Source organism: Natator depressus, chromosome 17 (genome assembly GCF_965152275.1).
Source record: "Natator depressus isolate rNatDep1 chromosome 17, rNatDep2.hap1, whole genome shotgun sequence".
NCBI lineage: Eukaryota > Metazoa > Chordata > Testudines > Cheloniidae > Natator > Natator depressus.
In genome coordinates, this window is record NC_134250.1 from 4,297,352 (window position 1) to 4,316,008 (window position 18,657).

Genomic DNA, 18,657 nt, shown 5'->3' on the forward strand with positions numbered 1-18,657 from the left:
TATGGACGCTTTTTTTTAGGTGGGTAAAGAAACCTGTGTGTCCATTATCCCGCCTTAAAGCTATGGACAAAGCAGACCTGTGCGGGGGAAGTGAAAATGGTGACAGCTTTAAGGAAGCCTGCTGCTGTTCCTAAAAGAGAAAGACCGAGGTGGGAGTTGAGCTGCAGTAACCGAGGCTACACCAGCTGCTTCTCAATTGTTTTAAAATGCTAGCTGTTCAGGAAGCAGAATGGCTGTGAGGAGCGGGATGGGCAGATTGACCTGTTCTCTAAAAGATGAATAGTCAGAGTACATGGCCTGCACCCCCAGCCATGAGCAGAGAGATCCTGACCCTGCAGAGCTCTGCCAAAATCATTTAAAAGGGAAGAATGAACCGCAGACCACAGCAATGACCCGGCCGCCCAAAGCAGTACTATCTGCGTTGTTCCCAGAGAGCATTCTGACATCTAGAGACTGGGTGAATGCACGCAAATGCACTTTGCGGCTTAGAAGGCACAGGGATCCCTAAGGGTCAGATCCTGCCCCTCTGTGGGCACCGAGGGTCCTAACCAGAGTAGAAAGTGGTGCAGTTGTGGTGTTTGCGGGGGGGAGAGCGGGGAAGAGGATACCGAGAGCCTACGTAGGAAAGTGGACCCTCTGCACGATACAAAGCATGGCTCCTCTGGGGTGTCCTGCGTAGGGCGGTTGGGGATGGAGGTGCGAGGGCAGCAAGTAGATTTGCAGCTGCATAGGTCTGCTGGCTGAGCACTCCATTGTGGGGAGGAGGGGGACAAACCCGGGGCTGCATAGACAACTTCATCCCTGAGACTGCAGTAGTGGCTGAACCCTGGGAGGGGGTGCCTCTGGGGTCCCCCGCATGGAAAGCCTGATTGCCCAGGTTTGGGGGCAGAGAATATGGTCCTTTGTAGGCGGCTCTCCTCTGCGTCCCTCAGGGGGTGTTTCATTGGGTGGTTTTCCCTTCAGAACAAATGTGTTGGTTAACGTTTGGTGCCAATCTCCCCGCGGGGATGTGGCCCAGTATCTGGGTGGCAGAGGATGTCTCCATGGAAAGACATCGGTGCAGATGGATTAAGAGGACTCCCGGCTCCTGTCTGTTGCATGGTTGCCCAGCTAGATGCCTTTGGAGAAGGGGGAGGGCCTCAGTAAAGCCATTTCAAGTGTAAATGCTAGATGTGGCTCTCACTCTTCTTCTGTATGTCTTCTCTCCTTGCCCATCCCAAACTCCCCTAGGGCTCGAGTTCCCCTGGGGACCAAAACCCTTCAGTGAAGTTGTTGCAGGGCCTCTGCTCAGAAACAACGGCCAGTCGCTGGACAGCACCGCCCTGGAGGGCTCTCACGTGGGGGTCTATTTCTCTGCGCACTGGGTGAGTAGCTGGCACCTCTTCATCGCAGAGTAAATGGAAGGGGTTGGAGGTGAGTGGCAGCTCTGTGGGAAGGCTCAACCCTGACTGCAGCTCCTCATGCTAGATAACCATGCCCTCTGCTGGCTGGGCTGCCAGAGTCACTTTTGCAGGGGCAGCTGTGCCCGAGGTGAAATTCACCCTGAGCAGACAGGTTCTTCCACCTTCCCCTTCCAGGTAACTGGCGGAGGTTGCACTGGTGACTTGCTGAGTCAGTGCCCTCTATCCAGCAGGCCCAGCCACTTGGCAGACTGTGAGACTGCCTCTTGGCCCCCTGGGAAAGCAGGGATCGTGGGGGCCTCATGGAGCTCCCTGTTCCCTCTGATGAGGGAAGCTGTGGAGTGAATCAGGCCCATTGACTTCAATGAGAGCAGCGTCCCTGGTGTCCAGGTACTATGTGCTCCTCTGTGTTTTTCCAGTGCCCCCCCTGCCGAAGCCTCACGAGGGTCTTGGTGGAGTCCTACCGGAAAATCAAGGAGGCGGGGCAGAAATTTGAGATCGTCTTCGTTAGCGCAGACAGGTAATGTCTGCTGTTTGCTTTGGAGAGTTCTGTGCTGTGCCGTGGTGCAGAGGCTGGAGGGACAAGGCAAGTGTGCAGGCCAGACTGGAGAAACTCATGCCCTGAAGCAAGGAGAGAGTTGGGAGTTACTAGAAGCAGATCACGGTTTTGTGGTACATTCAGCTGTTTGATATGTACCCACGAGGTGGAAGAAACTCCAAGTATTAATGGATACGACACCTGCTTTAAAGAGAGAAACCAATCGGGTTTGTCCCTCGGAGTGCTGTTGGATACACAGGAGACCGGGCTCTAAGTGTGGGGTGGGAGGGAGGCAGGGCTGGACAGGGCTCTTCCAGATAATAAGGACCCTACACCCCAACCTGGTAGCATGAGATGGCTCTGGCGGTGGCCAGATACCTTCACCCTGCTGGCTTAGGGGAGAGATTGAAGGAGCCAGGGGAAAGATGGATTAGCCAGGGTTGAGGTGGAGTCAACATCAAGCCCACAATCCTTGAGGTGGTCTTGCTCGACAATTTGCTTTGAGGTTCCTGCGTGCCCTGGATACAAGCCCGAGGTCTGCGGGGCCCTTGAGCAGCAGCTTTCAGAACTGAGGAAATTTTAAATCTCTTATTGAAACTCGCTGCAAGCTCCTTCTTTGGGAGAGGCGCCATCTTTAAAATCAATGCAGTCTCCCCCTGGGTGGGTGCAACTTGGCCTGCCCCGCGTACAGGTGGGCTCTGGGGAAGTGTCAGGCGTCTGCTGGGATACGTATGGGCAAAGGGTTATACAGGAAAAAGGGCCACAGAAGGACGGTAATGAGGGTGCATTTATTTGACCTCCATTTCCATTGCATAGGTCAGAGGACTCTTTCAAGCAGTATTTCAGCGAGATGCCCTGGCTAGCCGTGCCATACGCTGATGAAGCCAGAAGATCGCGCCTCAACCGGCTCTACGGCATACAAGGTAGGAAACACCCCAAGCCTGGCATGAAAATCACTCCTGCCCGCTCCTCTCATTTCATTTTTTTCTTAAATGTCTCCTCTTTTTAAATAAAACAAGAAAACAGCAAAGCAAAGGGCTTCCGGCAGAGCTCTCTTCTCTGCAGACTAATGTTCCTACTGTAACCTGCCAGCCTGTTAGCCAAAATGGAACTTCAAAAGTAACCTAATAATTCCTCCTGGAAATTTGGAGCCTTCCGGTCTTATGTTTTATCCCTAATTGATTTATTTATTTGTTTTGCTTTTCTTTAAGGTTTCCGTGTTGTTTTCTTGCTCTTCTATGTGATGGGAACTCAGGCCATTGTTCTCTGTAGAGACTGAGGAAGATGGCATCTGATTTGCGTTAGTGACATGAGATTTGCATGTTTGATGTAAACCATGGCTTTGCGTCTACTCTTCCGGGTGTCAGTTCCAGAATTACACAGGCCTTGGCTGCTAAGAGGGGGAGGGAGAGAGAGATTGTGTGTGTATTTTTCAAGGTGTTCCAAAGACTTTGTGCACTCACAGGAGCTCTAAATGTAACTGATGTAATGCACTGACCTTGTAGTAAACAAAGGACAGCATTGATGTCTCGCCTACAGGGTGTAGTACAGGGAAGGATAAATGGGGCTATTAGCTAGCAGGGAAGTTTTCAGTATTTATGCGTGTTTCCTCCCTGTGAGTAGGGGACTGAAGGGATTGATTTATGATGGGAGATGAAAAGAACTAAGGATAATTTGGGTAAGTGATGGTTCAGGAGAAGTTGTATGATGACAGCTTGCAAGTGTCTGAGAGATGCAAACACCAAGAAGGGAATGGAGTTGCCGAGGGTGGTCCAAGGTGCAGCTACGGGCCTGCCCTTACGCAGGGTCTCTCAAGGCCTGACTCTGTTACGCTAAGTCCCCTTTACACCACTGTGGCAGCATCCATGGGCCATAAAGTGGGTGTAAATGTAATTTACCTAACCCTGACTGTCACGTCAACGCTATCCAAAGCTTTCTGAAAATCAGGAGAGAGTAAATAATTGGCTCTTTGCATCTGCACCAACAGTTATTCTGTTTAACAAAATAATCAGTTCTGTCTGGTCTGGCCTGCCTTTCCCAAATCTATGCTGGCTTTCATGTTTCCAAACCATACATTATAAACTGCCCCAAATGTCCCTCTTTTGAGCTTTGCATACATACCGAGGCAGAATCTTGCCTGTAGATGTTAGGTTATCCTTTGCAGACACTTTGGGACTATACCATCCCTGGATTTTTTTGTCCTTTGTTACTTCCCCAGGATCGAGATAATAGTTGAATGGTTTAACTGTTTCATCCTTGGCCTTTGCAGGTGTAACCCACCTCTCCCAGTGTCCTGGCCAAATGATTGCCTCCCACTCTGTTACCTCAGTCTCTCCTCCAGCTTATCCTCATTAGTAAACACAAGCACATCCTGGAGGGATGTGTTGTTAAAATCTTCTTTGTCAAATGTGGATGTGAAGGAACTACTGCTGCAACTGCCAATAGTTTATTCCTCTGCTGCCTTATTATTGGCTTTTCTGGGTTGGTCTTGTTCTCCAGACCTCTGGTATAGTTTAAAAGCCATGTTGTTCGTCACTGATATCCCTAGCTATATTTGCTGCTGTGTTTCCATTTTACTCTTTGAACGCCCCCTTGACATTCCCTCTGTTTCACATAAAACTCTGACAATACTGCATTGCTCCCGGTAGCGCTGAGGAGCTCTGTGTTTGCTCTCTCTGATCCTTGTTAGTTAGTCATACCTCTGTTTTAGAACTCTGTAGGGGCCAGCGAGAAACCTGTCAGTATAACCCTTAGCAGCCCTGCCTTGTCCCTCTTCATCCCACAAGAAGAGAAGCCTTGTATGGCCCTTTCTGAGGGATTGCAAGTACCTCTGATAGCAGGTACCAGGCATGTGCACAGCGTAGTGTTTGTGTTTGTTTCACAAGCCTTTGATGGCCTCAGGAGCCCATTCGCAGAGCTGAAATAACACAAGATCTTGTCTTCTCAAACTCATTCAGTTCCTGAGTGGAGGAATGCAGCGAGATGACCAGATCTCTTGTTATTTTGCTGCCATAACTGGCTCCCTTTGGCATTGAGGAAGCCAGGAAAAAATGTAAATACAAATACTGAGTTATTGGGCTTTTATTTGGGTTTCCCTGAATGCCTTTCTCCTGGTGTGGAGTCAGGTGGGTGAACCATTCCCACCTATATTAACTTGCTTGGGCATCCAGCACTATTTATATTGAGATTTATTCATTCTTTGCATTGTGGCTGTTCAGAAATAATTCCCCATTGTGCGCACCATTCCCAAGCTTCATGTAAATTGCTTCCTTCAGTTCACTCTTCCTACGGAACGAGAAGCAGCGATGAATTTTATGAACAAATGGGGATTTTCTCTTACTAATTTTTATTTAGAGAGAGGTTTTGGATTGTTAGAAATCCCCATTGATCCCCTCAAATCTCCTTTGGATTGGCAGTGATTATGGGAGATGCTGCTTTCCTTAAAAATCTGTCTGTCCATCTATCTAGGTTTACAAGGTTGCCCATCACCCTGGTATCTGAAAGCCTTTCGCAAGAAGCAAACACAAAAATCTCTCTCTTCCTGCTGAGTTGGGCAGGAACAATTTTAAAGTTATTGTAGGGAAATGTGTCCCTTTCTGGACTCAGGAAAGCAAAAACCCTGCTAGTCGCAACAGATGGGATAGCAGGTCTAACTTTTTTTCCTTTCAAAACAAAACAAAACAAGCACTGCTGCAAATGCTTCACTTAGTTTATCCATGGGACACAGAACTTTGCTTCTGATAATCACAAATCCATAACTAATAGATGTTAAAAAAAACCCCAGATTTTCTTGCCAGTCATCTTAGAATAAGAATATTATCAGATGTGGTAACAGAAAATTCTGTCACTGAGTTTTTGTAAAATGTTAGTCACGTGGGAAAAACCCCTTTTCTAGTGGGTAAAATCTAATTGATGAGTCCAATCTGTCCTATTCTTAATCTAAACTTTTATAAGACACTTATCACCATCGCCCCTGATTTCATGATTGTACCTTCAAAGGAATGCATCCGATAAAGTGAGCTGTAGCTCACAAAAGCTTATGCTCAAATAAATTGGTTAGTCTCTAAGGTGCCACAAGTCCTCCTTTTCTTTTTGCAAATACAGACTAACACGGCTGCCACTCTGAAACCTGTTAATAACGTCTGGCTTTATCACAGCCAAAGGAGTTGACCCTTAAAAAAAGTTGTTCTGGGAACTAAAAGAGGATCTGATGGTATGTGTGTGAGGGATGTATAACACAGGGGTTAGCAGGTGTGAAATATGTTTGCTTTCGAGTTTATATGCCGAAGACGCTGACCTGGATACCACGGGCCTGTATCTCTGCAGATAGGATATGACTGCCATAGGATTGTGATGGTGTCAAGTTGTGCTGGGCAAGGTGTTAAATTCTCTTTTCCTCCGTGTCCCCTCCCCCACAGTTGCTTTGTGAGCTTCGTGACATACTAGCTAGGGGAAGCTGTCAGTGAAGAACTGGGGAAGACCTGAGAACCAGGTGAAAATATGCTGTGTTTTAAGCAGGGCAATAAAAGCACCACTCCCAGGGGGAGAGAGGAAATAAAAGTTCTTGTGAATTGTCCGAGTTGAGCAGCCATGCAGTGGGTCAGTCCTGTGGGAGGGAGATTACTGCCCTTTGCAGACTGAAGGGCCTCCACACAGAGACAGGACACGGCTGGAGATGGACTGTCCTTGATGCGTTTGCTTTAATTCTCTCCCTCTTCTGCCATCCTTCATAGAAGGTCTCTTCAGTCTTAACCAGAAGTGCGGCTTTCTGGGGGGGTTTTAGCTCCCAGGGGCCAGTTGTTGCTGGCTGAGGAATACCTGGAGCCTGCAGTCAGTGTGTTTTTGGGAAAACTTTATTAAGATGAAGTTAAAATAAAATGTGAACATATTAAATTGCACATGACTTGTTACTGATTCAGGATCAGGTTAATAGTCAAAGAACCTGGGTAAGGATTCAGGCTGGGAAGCTCTCCTTCTCTGAGCACACTAAAAAGGGTGACCAAGATTCCCTTTTTTTGGTGCTTCTCTTGTGTACACACTTTGTGTGAAAGCGTTTCTATTTCACAGACAGTCCATATTTGACTATGCCACAATTCCACTGGAGGAGAAGTCTGTTTTCCAATAATGAGCAATACAAGGTCTTGCTGCTAAGAATAACAAATAAATTAATTTGTCATTCTGCTTACAATGTAGCTCCCTTACTGGAGCATTACATGAACCGGTCAGGGGATGTCGAGGGAAAGCTGGATAAAATGAATCTGTTTAATAGTTTCCTCCCAAAACTGACTAATTCCTGGAAACAACCATCACAAGTGCAAGTGTGTTCCCCTTTCCCCGCAACCCATCCAATACAGCACCTCCCTAGTGGCAAAAATATGAAGAATCTTAACAGGCATCAAATACCATCTGTACAGTTACTTTTACACACATTCTTTATGAGCTACCCAAACTGAAGATGTCGATCCCCTTTCCTTTCCCACATAGAGACTAACTCATCCCGATCAATTTCTTTGTCCAAATCCCTCTCCCATCTTTCATTCTGGGTTGTTTTCTCATCACCATCTTTTTTCAGTCAAAATTGTCTCTGTCTCAGAAACCTTTTGTTCCAGCTTGCTCCTTTGTCAACTCCTCAGACGGTGTTACAGATCTAGCTAAGAGCCGTTCAGTATCCAGAGATCACAATAAAATGTTTGACTTGTAAGTATTGAAAATATGGTACCTTGTTATTGTTTACGTCGTTACCGGTCTCTCAGTATGATTTTGAATCTGGACCCAGGAGCAGATGTCTGGATTGAATAGTCACGTACGGGATATTTCTTAGGGATGAATTCCTGATTGCTAATGAAAGTAGCAAAGGGACAGGGCTCAGCAGCAGGAATATACCAAAGCTGTCACAGTGGTCTGGATGAATGGGTGTGACCTACATTTCTTTTTCACCCAACAATTACTATGACTAGCTATATTTGGGCTCTGGTCTTGTCAAACTGAATCACTGTGTATTTCAGACTTGTTAAAGGGACACTGTCAGATTGAAAATCCAGAAATCCCCTTGTGTGTTTACCTGAAAACAGTAACACTGAAACAATTTATTCTTTAAATTAGGCCCTGATTTTCTGGGTGTAGTCTTACACTTGCAGGTAATTCGGTTCATAGCACTTGGATGTCTTGCTATCTGATCATGCCTGGAAAGCAAGTGGAGGTCTAAATGCTATGAAAGCAACACATTATCTGCAGATGCAGAATTATGCCATTAAAATGAGGCCAATAGTCAAAATCAGGCCCTTAGATTTCCCTGGTCAGCAGAGCTAATGTGAGATCTTTACCTTTGTATAAAGGGAATCTCAGAGAGGAGATTAAGTAACTTGCCCAAGGTCACACAGGAATGTCTGTGGGAGAGCTGGGAATTGAATCCAGTAAGTGCCTTAACACAGGACATGCGCCTGGGAGTCTCTCAGCAGTGTCACATGGATCTGGAGGAGGAGATCAAAGTGCAGAGCAAGTTGGGGTGGGATTGGAATTCTAAGGAGATAAAGGTCCCAGTCCTGTGAGATGTGTCACATCCTCTGTGTCTGTTGACGTCACTGGTCAGGGTATTCTCCTTCTCACAGCTTAAGGCTCAAAGTGAATTTCCCAGTTCCTCGCTCGCTTTCTGACCTGACCCTCTGCAGCTATCTCAAATGCCATCAGGTGATGAATAAACCCTTCTGTGATTCAAATAATTTTCTTGGCATAACCTTGGGATTTGTAACTCATCCACCAAACTAGGTTAATATGTTGTTCTTCCTGCTAACCTAGGGTGTACAGCCTTAGTATGTACGAAGGAATTTAAAGCTGCGCTGTCTAGGGCTGGAATGAGGGGAATGTAATTGCTCGCTGGGGCTTGCAGGCAAATGTTGAACAGACAAATGTCCATGGATTTCATAGTGAAATGCTTAGAATGCAAAGATGTGTGAGTAGCCTGCGGTTTTCCACACGTGTGCATGCAGGTCCAGGAGTGCGGCAGTAACTTCACTTGCTTTCCGCTACTCTGAAAATGGTTCTGGGAAGTCTTTGGAACAAGACTCCTGGGCTGAAATGCACGAGACCCGGCTGGGAGTGTTTGACTCGTCTGAATTTGCCAATTCTAATTTACAGGAGGTTGCTGGGCGTGGGAGGAGCAAGACACTCAATAGCGAATAGATCGATGCAAGAGTGGTGAGAACCAGACACCAAAATGCTGGCTCCTTGACTCTTAGCAGCCCCGATATTAAATTGTCTCTGTCCTTCCCTGTTTCTCTCTCGTGGGAGACAAAGAAGAAACATTTTTCCAGATGAGAGTGGCAGTGTTGGGTTATTTGTGAAACCTTTTGAATTTCCAGAACCTAACGTTTCAGCTCCCGTCCACTCTGTCTTAGACAGGTCGAGATGGGCACCTGAAGCAGCCATGTGTTGCTCAGAGAGATCACTGAGCCTGCAGGTCTCCTCCTCCTCTGTCACTAGACAGGTTTGTACAGTGGCTGTTCCTTCCTCAGGCTTCCCAAGTGGAGAGACCTCCCCCCACCCTCTTTTCATTGAGTCCCAGCTGCTGGTGGTTCCTGTTGTTTTGTAGCTGGCCTCTTCTCATTCCTGAATGGCTCCATTGCTCAAACCTTGCACTCTCATTTGAACAATAATCTCTTCCCCTGGCTGTCCGCTCAGCTCTCCCAGCTGTCCAGGGAAATGGAGCGGCAGGGCACGATCTGCAGCAGCATTTTCTCCAGCTTCTTGGAAGCTTATTAGCTGCTTTCCAACCCAGCAAATGGAGCTCGAACTGTAGGGGTCCCTCGTGTGTTTGAATGGGATGTTCTGGCCACTTCAGCCATGCCTTGGGCTTCCTCATGCAAAAAGATACCTGCCTTGATCTGCAAGCCAACTACAAGGAGTCAATTCGTGGAACCTGTCTGGTCTGTGTAAGTTTCAGTGGTACCAAGACTGTGGGTCACATCCTCAGCTGATGTCGATTGCCATAGTTCTACTGCAGTCAATGGACCTAGGCTGATTTATACCAGCTCCGGTAGCCTTGGTACCACTGAAACTTACGCAGACTGAACAGTCATCTGGTTCGTTGGGCAGCCATAAAAATCAAGGCAGTGAACACTACAGGTCCTGTTGCTTCAAGGATCCGAGCATTTACATTCAAATGTGGAGCCAAAACTCAGGGCTCTTCTGGGACTGGGGGAGATTAGGCCAAATGAAGGCTATGGCCATGTCTACACTACAAAGTTTTACCAACACAAGTTACGTCGATCTAAAGCTGCCATGGTTAGTACATCGCTTGTGTGCGTACATACTTGGCTCCTTGCGTCAGCACTGCACATACTCACCAGGAGCGCTTGCGTCAATGCACAGTGCAGTGCACTATGGGTAGGTGTCCCAGTGTGCAGCCTGCCTCCAGCCAGCACACTCTCTTTTGGGAAGTCTTGGCAAATCATGGTGGAGCGGAAACCAGTTGTGCAGGGATGACTAGGCGCAAAGGGTCAACTTCCCAGGGTGCAACTATCTCCATCCCATAATATCCTCTATATCCCATAATTTTTGTGCCTTATTAAAAAATCCCATGAACCCGCACAGCCTTCCTCGCTGTCTGTCATCTTTAATAGAAGCACGGAGCCTGCCCTGCTCTTCCCTATTGTCATAAGCATTGCAAGAATAGCACACACGATCCTCCGGTATTTGCAGCGCCATAAGAGGAATTGAATCAGCAGGGAGCATGATGACTTCTTGGCGGACAGATTGCTGGGGACACGGCAAGAACCAGTTCAAAGGTGTTGGTGGCATTCCTGGAGCAGCTGCAGGTGGTGGAACGCAGCTTTTGGGCCTGAGAAACGTTATGATGTGGTGGGATCACATCCTAATGCAGACTTGGTATGATGAGCAGTGGCTGCAGAACGTTGGGATGCACAAAGCAACGCTCCTGGATCTGTGCGCTGAGCTCTTCCTAGCCCTCCGACACAGGGACACCAGAATGAGAACGGCGCTGACAGAGGAGAAGCAAGTGATTACGCTGTGAAAACCTGCAACGCCAGATTGCTACCGGTCAGTGGGAAATCATGTTGGGGTTGGAAAATCCGCTGTGGGAGCTGTTATCATGCAAGGGTGCAGGGACAGTGATGAACTCCTGCTACGCAGGAGGGTGCCTCTCTGGGGTGTGCAGGACAGAGCGGATGGAACTGCTCTTGAACTGCAGGGGAGCAACAGTCAGCACATGTCCCTCTTCTGGCACCAGACCATTTTGCCAGAGTGCATCAACAGAAAGAGGCCTGTGAATCAGGTTCCTCAGAGGTATCCATGGTGGTCTGCGGGGGGTGGGGGGGGAGGGGAGGTCAGGTCTCCGCCAAATATGGAATGAAGCTCTTTGTAAAAGTGGCAGGTGTGCAGCTCAGCACCAGATTGACTATTCACTACCCAGGCCTTCAGATATGCCTGATGCAGTTCCTTGGCTTTTACGCGGTACTGCTGCTGATGCCTGTCGTACCCTTCTCCTGCATGCCCCATGCAATGTGCTAGGAGACGTCCACATTTCTACAGCTGGGCCATAGCTGTGCTTGCACAGCCTCTTCTCCCCTCTGGCCCAGGAGATCCAGTATCTCTGCTCTGCTCCAAGCCGGGGCGTATAGCCAGCAGGGTCAGCCGAGCAGTTTCATACAACAGTGGAGAGCTGCTGGATGTGCTTGCCAAGCTGGACGATCATGGTTCTGGTCTCTGTGGTCCCTGAGCCATGGAGTTCACAACTCTGAGCACAGCAGTCAGTGTTGGGCATTGTGGGACAGCTGCTGGAGGACTGTTAAGGTTGACATAAGTAATGCACTGTCTACACTCCCGCTGCATTGACCTCAGTACATCTACCAGGGCTCAATGCCACTGGGGGAAGTGGTGTTACTATGTCGGCGTAATGGGGCGCTTACAGTGGTGGGAGACAAATTTAAGTGTAGACACGTGCACATCTAGGTCGACACAAGGCAGCTTACACCAACCTAACTTCGTAGTGTTGACCAGGCCTATGTCTATGCTTTAAGTGGTACCGCAGCATAGCTGCAGTGCTGTAGGCTTCAGTGTAGACACTCACAACAGTGATGAGAGGGCTTTTTGCTGTAGTTAATCTACCCCCCCCCCCCCAAGAAGCAGTGGCTAGATTGACAGAAGAATTCTTTGTCAACCTAGCGCTGTCTCCACCATGTGGTTAGATTGGCTTAACTATGTCTCTCTGGGGTGTGGAGTTTTCATACCCCTGAGAGAGAGAGTTTAGCCAGTAACTTAGTCAAGGTAGCAAGTAACTGAGGAACGTGCCTGTTTTCTATTTAAAGGCATTTGAGGAACTCAGGGCTGTTATGTTTAACAGTGCGCTTCCCTGCTAGCAGAAATGAATAGTTGTAGTTAAAGATTGATGGTCGTGATCAGGTTTTGGGTTTTTTTTAAGCTGTTGGTGTTGAAATGTGCTGAATTCACAGACCTGAAGACTGAAGTTCTCAGACAGATCAGGTGCAACACGGGCAGTGCGGAGTGAAACAAGCTTCTCCATAATGGCCAGGGCTCTTCAGTCTCTGGGGCATCTCTGTTAGTATTTGGGGGCTAGTTGGGAGGGTGAATCTTATGAAGTGCTGGAATGAGACCTTGGAACTCAGATCACTGAACAACTGTCAGGTAGTAACAACTTCCAGTCACTACCACTCTGGGCTGGATTTGAATTGGCGATTTGCACCAAATCTCTATTATGACTCCTTTTACTTCACTTTGTTTTACACTGGGGTGAATTTGGCCCTTGGAGGTCAAAAGCTCTGTATTGCACTGCCAATCCTTCCAGCCAGCCAGCCTTCTGTTTTTTCAATTAAGATGCATTTTTTGATCATTTGTCCTGGATCATTAAGACTGAGCTAAATCCAGCCCTTCGTAAAAAAGATAAAAGTCCGTTGAATGTCCTGAAGTTGCACCGGCTTCCACCAGGGCTGAAACTGGTCTAAATCCAACCTCTGTTTGAATTTCTGACAGTGAGCCTGTTTGCAAATACCACTCGCAGATAGGGATTCCAGTCGTATACCAAAACATAGCCTTGTGCCGATAAACACTCGGAGTCGATACACCATGTGTATGCAGACACTTTAAAATGCCCCACTGAATAAAACATTTGGCTAGACTTTGTAAAAGGGCAAAGCCCAGTTGGACTTGAGTGAGCAGTTCAGCGCAGCAGGGGGCACAGTGCTCTTTGCCGTGGGGACTAGAAGCAGAACTTGCCTTTATTTTTACAGGACTTTTGTAGGAATGAAATATGTGCTCGTAACCTCCAGGAAGACTGTTCTTTAACACATCTGCTTCAGCCAGGCAGGATGAATTAAAATATCTATAAAGCTGCATCCACAGCAACTTAAGTGCACTAATCCTTGGGAGAAAAAAATCTGTTAACAATTGTCAGGAGGTTTTTTTACTTTATTTCCAAGTGCTTGTTTTAATAGACTTCTCACCAGCCTTTCCCTGTAAGACTGGTCTTTCCCAACCATACAGTTGTGTGGAGAATCATACACCTTTACCTTGGCACCAGAACCTTCCCTCCCTCATCCCCCAAAATACCATCATGATTAGCAGGATCCCATATTGGTTCCAGAACGTTGGCTTCCAGGAAATGTCTGTGATCAAGGATAAATCTGGCTGGGTTTGTGTGGCTATATACATTTATCAGACTCTCCCACTTTCCCTGATGTAGGGAAGTGTGTGTATTCTACCCACTCCCCAGGGTAAGAATTGCTCAAAGGAGTAACGTGATATCAATCCTGTAGGAGGAGGAACAGCCAATCAAAGTTCTGCTCCTGCACTGTTGGAGTTCAATAAGGCATTTTGCCATTGATTTCAGTGAAGAGCAGGACTGGGTCCCAGGTTTCCTGCCACAGAGATCTGCAGGCCAGCACCAGTGTGTTAGGGGATCTCCCTTCCCTCCTGTTTTTGCAGCCATGCTATTCCGTTGCAAGCTGATGCCTTTTTCGTCCTGAGGTGACTTTCAAAGAGCAAAGTATACTGCCAATGACTATACTTCTCTTAGCTTGGGATACTACTGCTTCAGCAAAATACCACCTGTTCAGCTTGAGTTGGGTCTTTGAGACTTTGGAAACTGACACGGGGTGGGGAGGGGGGGAGCGAGGAGGAAAGTATAATTTTGATCTTGGGCCAAGGTCATCAAGTGTCAGGAGACTGGTCTCAGCCTTACATCGGAGAAGGCTGGAAAGCAGCAGGGAGCATTTCAGGACTGCATTACGCCTCCTTACATTTCAGTGAGGTTGATCAGGCTGCATGGAACGTAGAGACCCAGTGAGGTGAGTTTCAGGTTTCGTTGTGAAAGTTTCACCCAGTTTGGATGTGGAACTAAAAAGGGATGTGAAATGAGCCCAGCACTGCGTAAATTATTCAGGACAGAGCCGTGGGAAGGGAAGCTGGGCCCCTGCAAGATTGATAATGACACTCTCCTGATAGTGTTTGTGGCTGTGGCCAAGAAGGAACTCTTCCCACCCAAGGGGGAATCTGTGTTTCCTTTCACTGCAGTCACACCCAGCTCGTAAATCACAGTCTGCCAAAACAATGCCTCCGAGCAGGGAAAGCAGAGACTTGCACAGCCTGTTTCTGTAAGACAATGACGGTTCTCAGCCTTCGCTCTGGGAATTCTTACCATCATTCTGTCGGCAGCCTCTTCATGAGACCTGTGGTTCCGCCCCTCTCCCTCCCCCCCCCCCCAATAAAACACTTTCCCATCAGGCTCAGAAAGGGGCTGCGGCCACGTGTTGGAAAGGATATCATCTCACTCCCCCATGCTTGCAGCACTGGGACTCAATCCTGCAAAGTGCTGAGCACCTGCCATCGCCATTAGCTTCAGTGGGAGTTGAGGGCATTCAGCGCCTAGTGATACTGGTCCTTAGCAAGTGATAGGCACTTTCACTACCTCCAGAACCAGAGTCCCGGACAGTGAAATCAGTCTCCATACAAGTGATGCCTCCAGGATGAACTTTCAGCTCCCTCTGCTCTGAGGACCTAAAAGCAAAAGTGACTATAAACCGACACGATGCAGACTTTGCAGAGCAGCCTAGTGCCACGGCCTGAGCAGAGCCAGCAGCATAAGTGATGCAAGTTACATTGGTTTTAACAGATTCCTTCAGTGTGTGGCAGTAATGCAGGAAAAGAAGAATTGGGGGAGGGAGATGTTCTTTTAACCTTTTTAGCTATTGATTACCAAAGGTAGGCAGCTGGTGCCTAGAACCACTGCTTATAACACCCAGTCCTCTCTCAGTTGCTGTGTGCTCCCTTGTCTGCTTGCTGAATCCACCATTCCTCTCCTAGACTGTGGCAGAGGCTTTGGGGCAGAGGCTATCTTTTCCTTCTGTGTGGGCAGTGTGGGGCCTTCGGTGCTATGTGGGGCAAATAACCACGAATGCTGCTACGCAGGGTTTAAGTCTGCACAACAAGCAACTGCTGGAGGGAACCATGCACAGCTGGAATTTAATGTGCAAGCCCATCAGGAGAGTATTTCGAATAGCCTAGTGGTCAGCTGTGGAATAATAAAATGTGAAATGATTGCCTGTGAAATGTATTTGTAATCCATGAAATAGTGAACAGCTCTGGCTTCTCGCGCCTGTGAACTGCCCTTTCGATTCCAGGAGCTACCTAGATGTGCCATGTTGGGGTGGGGAATTGTGGGAGAGCGTTATGCTGGCCCTACATGAAGGAAACCATGCTCTGTAACAGCTGGGAAGCAGGTGGTGGCCTCAGACTGACTGTTGCCTTTTACCTATTCACTCTGCCCCACTGGAGCTGGGAGAGTGGCAGCGGGGAGACAATGGCCTGATGTGGAGAAAAAAGAGTTAGGAAGAAAAGTCAGGGGATGGCTCTAAATAAATAGTTTCCCCTTTAAAAGCCTTGTCATGTACCTTCGTGCCCCACCTGTGCTGCTGCCATGTTTGGCACGGTGCTTTTGTCCCTGGTTCTCTTTAATTCTGGCCTCTGCTGGTGGGTCTCCTCTGCTACTGCGTGTCCTTGTTAGCGAAGCTTTAGAGTGCGCATCGCTGTTCCCTCTGCTGCATTCCAGCTCCCCAGAGGCAAGGCCAGTGATAGAGGGCCCCAGCTAAGAAAGTGTCTGACATGGCATTAATAAATACAAACAGTGCGCTCAGGCTTTATGAGCTGAAGTCCTTGCAGGACTGCTCTGCTTCACTGCAGGGGGCAGGAAGTGCGTTCTCTCCCTGCTCAGTGGGGATCCATAGTAAAAATCCTTATTAAGCTCATATATTTCCTGCTATGCAGCTGCTTCTCAGACATCAGGCCTTTTGTCACATTGTAAACGTCAGCAGCGTACATTACTGGGGCAAAGGCTGAAACTGCAAGAATGCAAGAGCATCTAAACCCAGTCGCGTGTGTGTTAGTTTGGGACGTAGCCGTAGTCTGTTACCACAACTGAACAGATTATCTTCAAACATCTTAAGGACTGTGACTTTCTGAGGCCTTGCAATGCCACTTATCCCAGAGCCTAGTTTGATAGCAGTTAATGGCCACTGAATTGTAAGGCTTTATAATGGAAACAATTGCACCCACCTTCCTCCATAGATATTGTGTAGGGCTGCTGTGCACAGCATGATCCTGTTGTGAGGTAACTCCCTTCTCTTCATGTGTCAGTATATTCATGTCTGCATCTGTAATTTTCACTCCCTGCATCTGAAGAAGTAGGGGTTTTACCCACGAAAGCGTATGCTCAAATAAATCTGTTAGTTTTTAAGGTGCCACCAGACTCGTTGTTGTTTTTGTGGATACAGACTAACACGGATACCCCCTGATACTTGACAGCATGATCATAGCCCATTGAAGTCAATGGAAAGACTCCTGTGGATTTCTTTGGGCTGTGGATCAGGCCCTTAGCTGCCATAATCCACCCCAGAGGTGGTTGTATTTGAGTGGCAGCTCAATGGTTCCTGTACATAACATATGTAGCACCGTTCACCCAAGGCTCTGAAAGCACTTTACAAAGTGTAAAGAAGCCTGGCAGAAAGATCCCTGTGTGGGATTTTTATCTGTCTTGCTGAGCAGTGACCAGATCCACCAAAGCTGTAATGACATGCCCAAATTCATGCGGCGAATCAGTGGCAGAGCTGAGGACAGAACCCTGCCTCCTAGCTTTCCTGCTTTGAGCGCTAGACTACACTCCCCTCGCAAGGTCAGAAATAGAACCCAGGAGTCCTGATCCCCAGGCTGTAGCCTGCACTCCCTCACTTTGAGAGCAAAAGGTGCTCTAGAAACATGAGATATTGTTTGTTTAACCACCAGAATGACAAGACATTAATACAAACTCTTGTCTCATAGCTCCCCAGCCCCCTTCCCTTCTCCCCATTTGGTTATTGCTGTGCCTGAGCCATCCCTTTGTTCTTCCTCTGCCGCAGGCATCCCCACGCTCATCGTCCTGGACGCCAAGGGAGATGTGATCACTCGGCAGGGGCGGGTGGAAGTGCTGAATGACACTGAATGCCGAGAGTTCCCCTGGCATCCCAAGCCTGTGCTGGAGCTGACCGACTCCAACGCCGTCCAGCTGAATGAGGGCCCGTGCCTTGTTCTCTTCGTAGGTATGGAGCACTGTTGATTTCTTTATTTTTTTTAATTCCTTCACTTGTTATTTGGGTTTCATCAGTTGCGGGGGGTGTCTCTTTGGAGGAGATATCACTGGGATGCTGTTCCGTGTGATGTTCTCCTTGGCAATGGAGCTAGCGAGGTACTAGATATATAATTATAACACACACACACACACCCATACTTTTCCACAGTATGCATCCGATGAAGTGAGCTGTAGCTCATGAAAGCTTATGCTCAAATAAATTGGTTAGTCTCTAAGGTGCCACAAGTCCTCCTTTTCTTTTTGTGTTTGTGTGTGTGTGAGAGAGAGCTGTACATGTGGGATGGGGTGTGCTGTGATGTATTCTGTACAAACAAACTCCAGCCCCCAGGGTATTATTTGTATCTTAACTTTATTACCTGCACGACGAAGCATGTAGAGGGTGCTCTTGGGTCACAGTATCCCAAAACAACTCCCATGGGTAATGACCGATGCATTTTGGTTTGATCTACCTCCGCTCAAAGCATTCAGACCACAAACCCGCTGGACCAGTCAGGGAGGGGTGGAGTCACTGATCATAGCAAGAGCGACCAAGTCTCTCCTCCTCTGGGGTAGAAATAAGAATGGCCACACTGGGTCAGACCAGTGGTCCATCTAGCTCAGTATCCCATCTCTAACAGCGGCCGGTACCAGAGCTTCAGGGCGAATGTAAGGAACAGGACATTTTTGGAGAGATCCACTCTGTCTTCCCCTTCCAGCTACTGGCACTCAGGTTTAGGGTCGCCCCAAGCATGGGGTTGCATCCCTGACCATTTTGGCTAATAGCCATTGTTGGACCTATCCTGCCTTATTGAGTAATTTGTGAACCCAATTATACTTGTGGCCATCACAACATCCCATGGCAATGAGTTCCACAAGTTAATTGTGCGCTGTGTGAAAAAATATTTCCTCTTGTTTGTATTAAACCTGCTGCCTATTAATTTCATCAGGTGACCCCTGGCTTTTGTATTGTGTAAAAGGGTAAATAACACTTCTATTCACTTTTTTCACTATACCATTCGTGTTTTTATAGACCTCTATCATGTCCCCCCTTTTCTCAGCTGAACAGCCATAATCTTTTTAGTCTTTCCTTG

The 18,657-nt window shown here is 47.8% G+C and overlaps 1 protein-coding gene across 1 annotated transcript in view; it reads left to right on the forward strand.

Annotated features, from left to right (window-relative positions):
- NXN (nucleoredoxin) overlaps window positions 1–18,657 on the forward strand; it is a 100,828-nt gene that overhangs the window by 66,909 nt on the left and 15,262 nt on the right. The window contains exons 3-6 of the mRNA XM_074974982.1: window positions 1,231–1,364; window positions 1,820–1,920; window positions 2,755–2,861; window positions 17,358–17,537. Of these exons, the coding sequence (XP_074831083.1) occupies window positions 1,231–1,364; window positions 1,820–1,920; window positions 2,755–2,861; window positions 17,358–17,537 (522 nt within the window). The remainder of the gene's footprint in view (window positions 1–1,230; window positions 1,365–1,819; window positions 1,921–2,754; window positions 2,862–17,357; window positions 17,538–18,657) is intronic.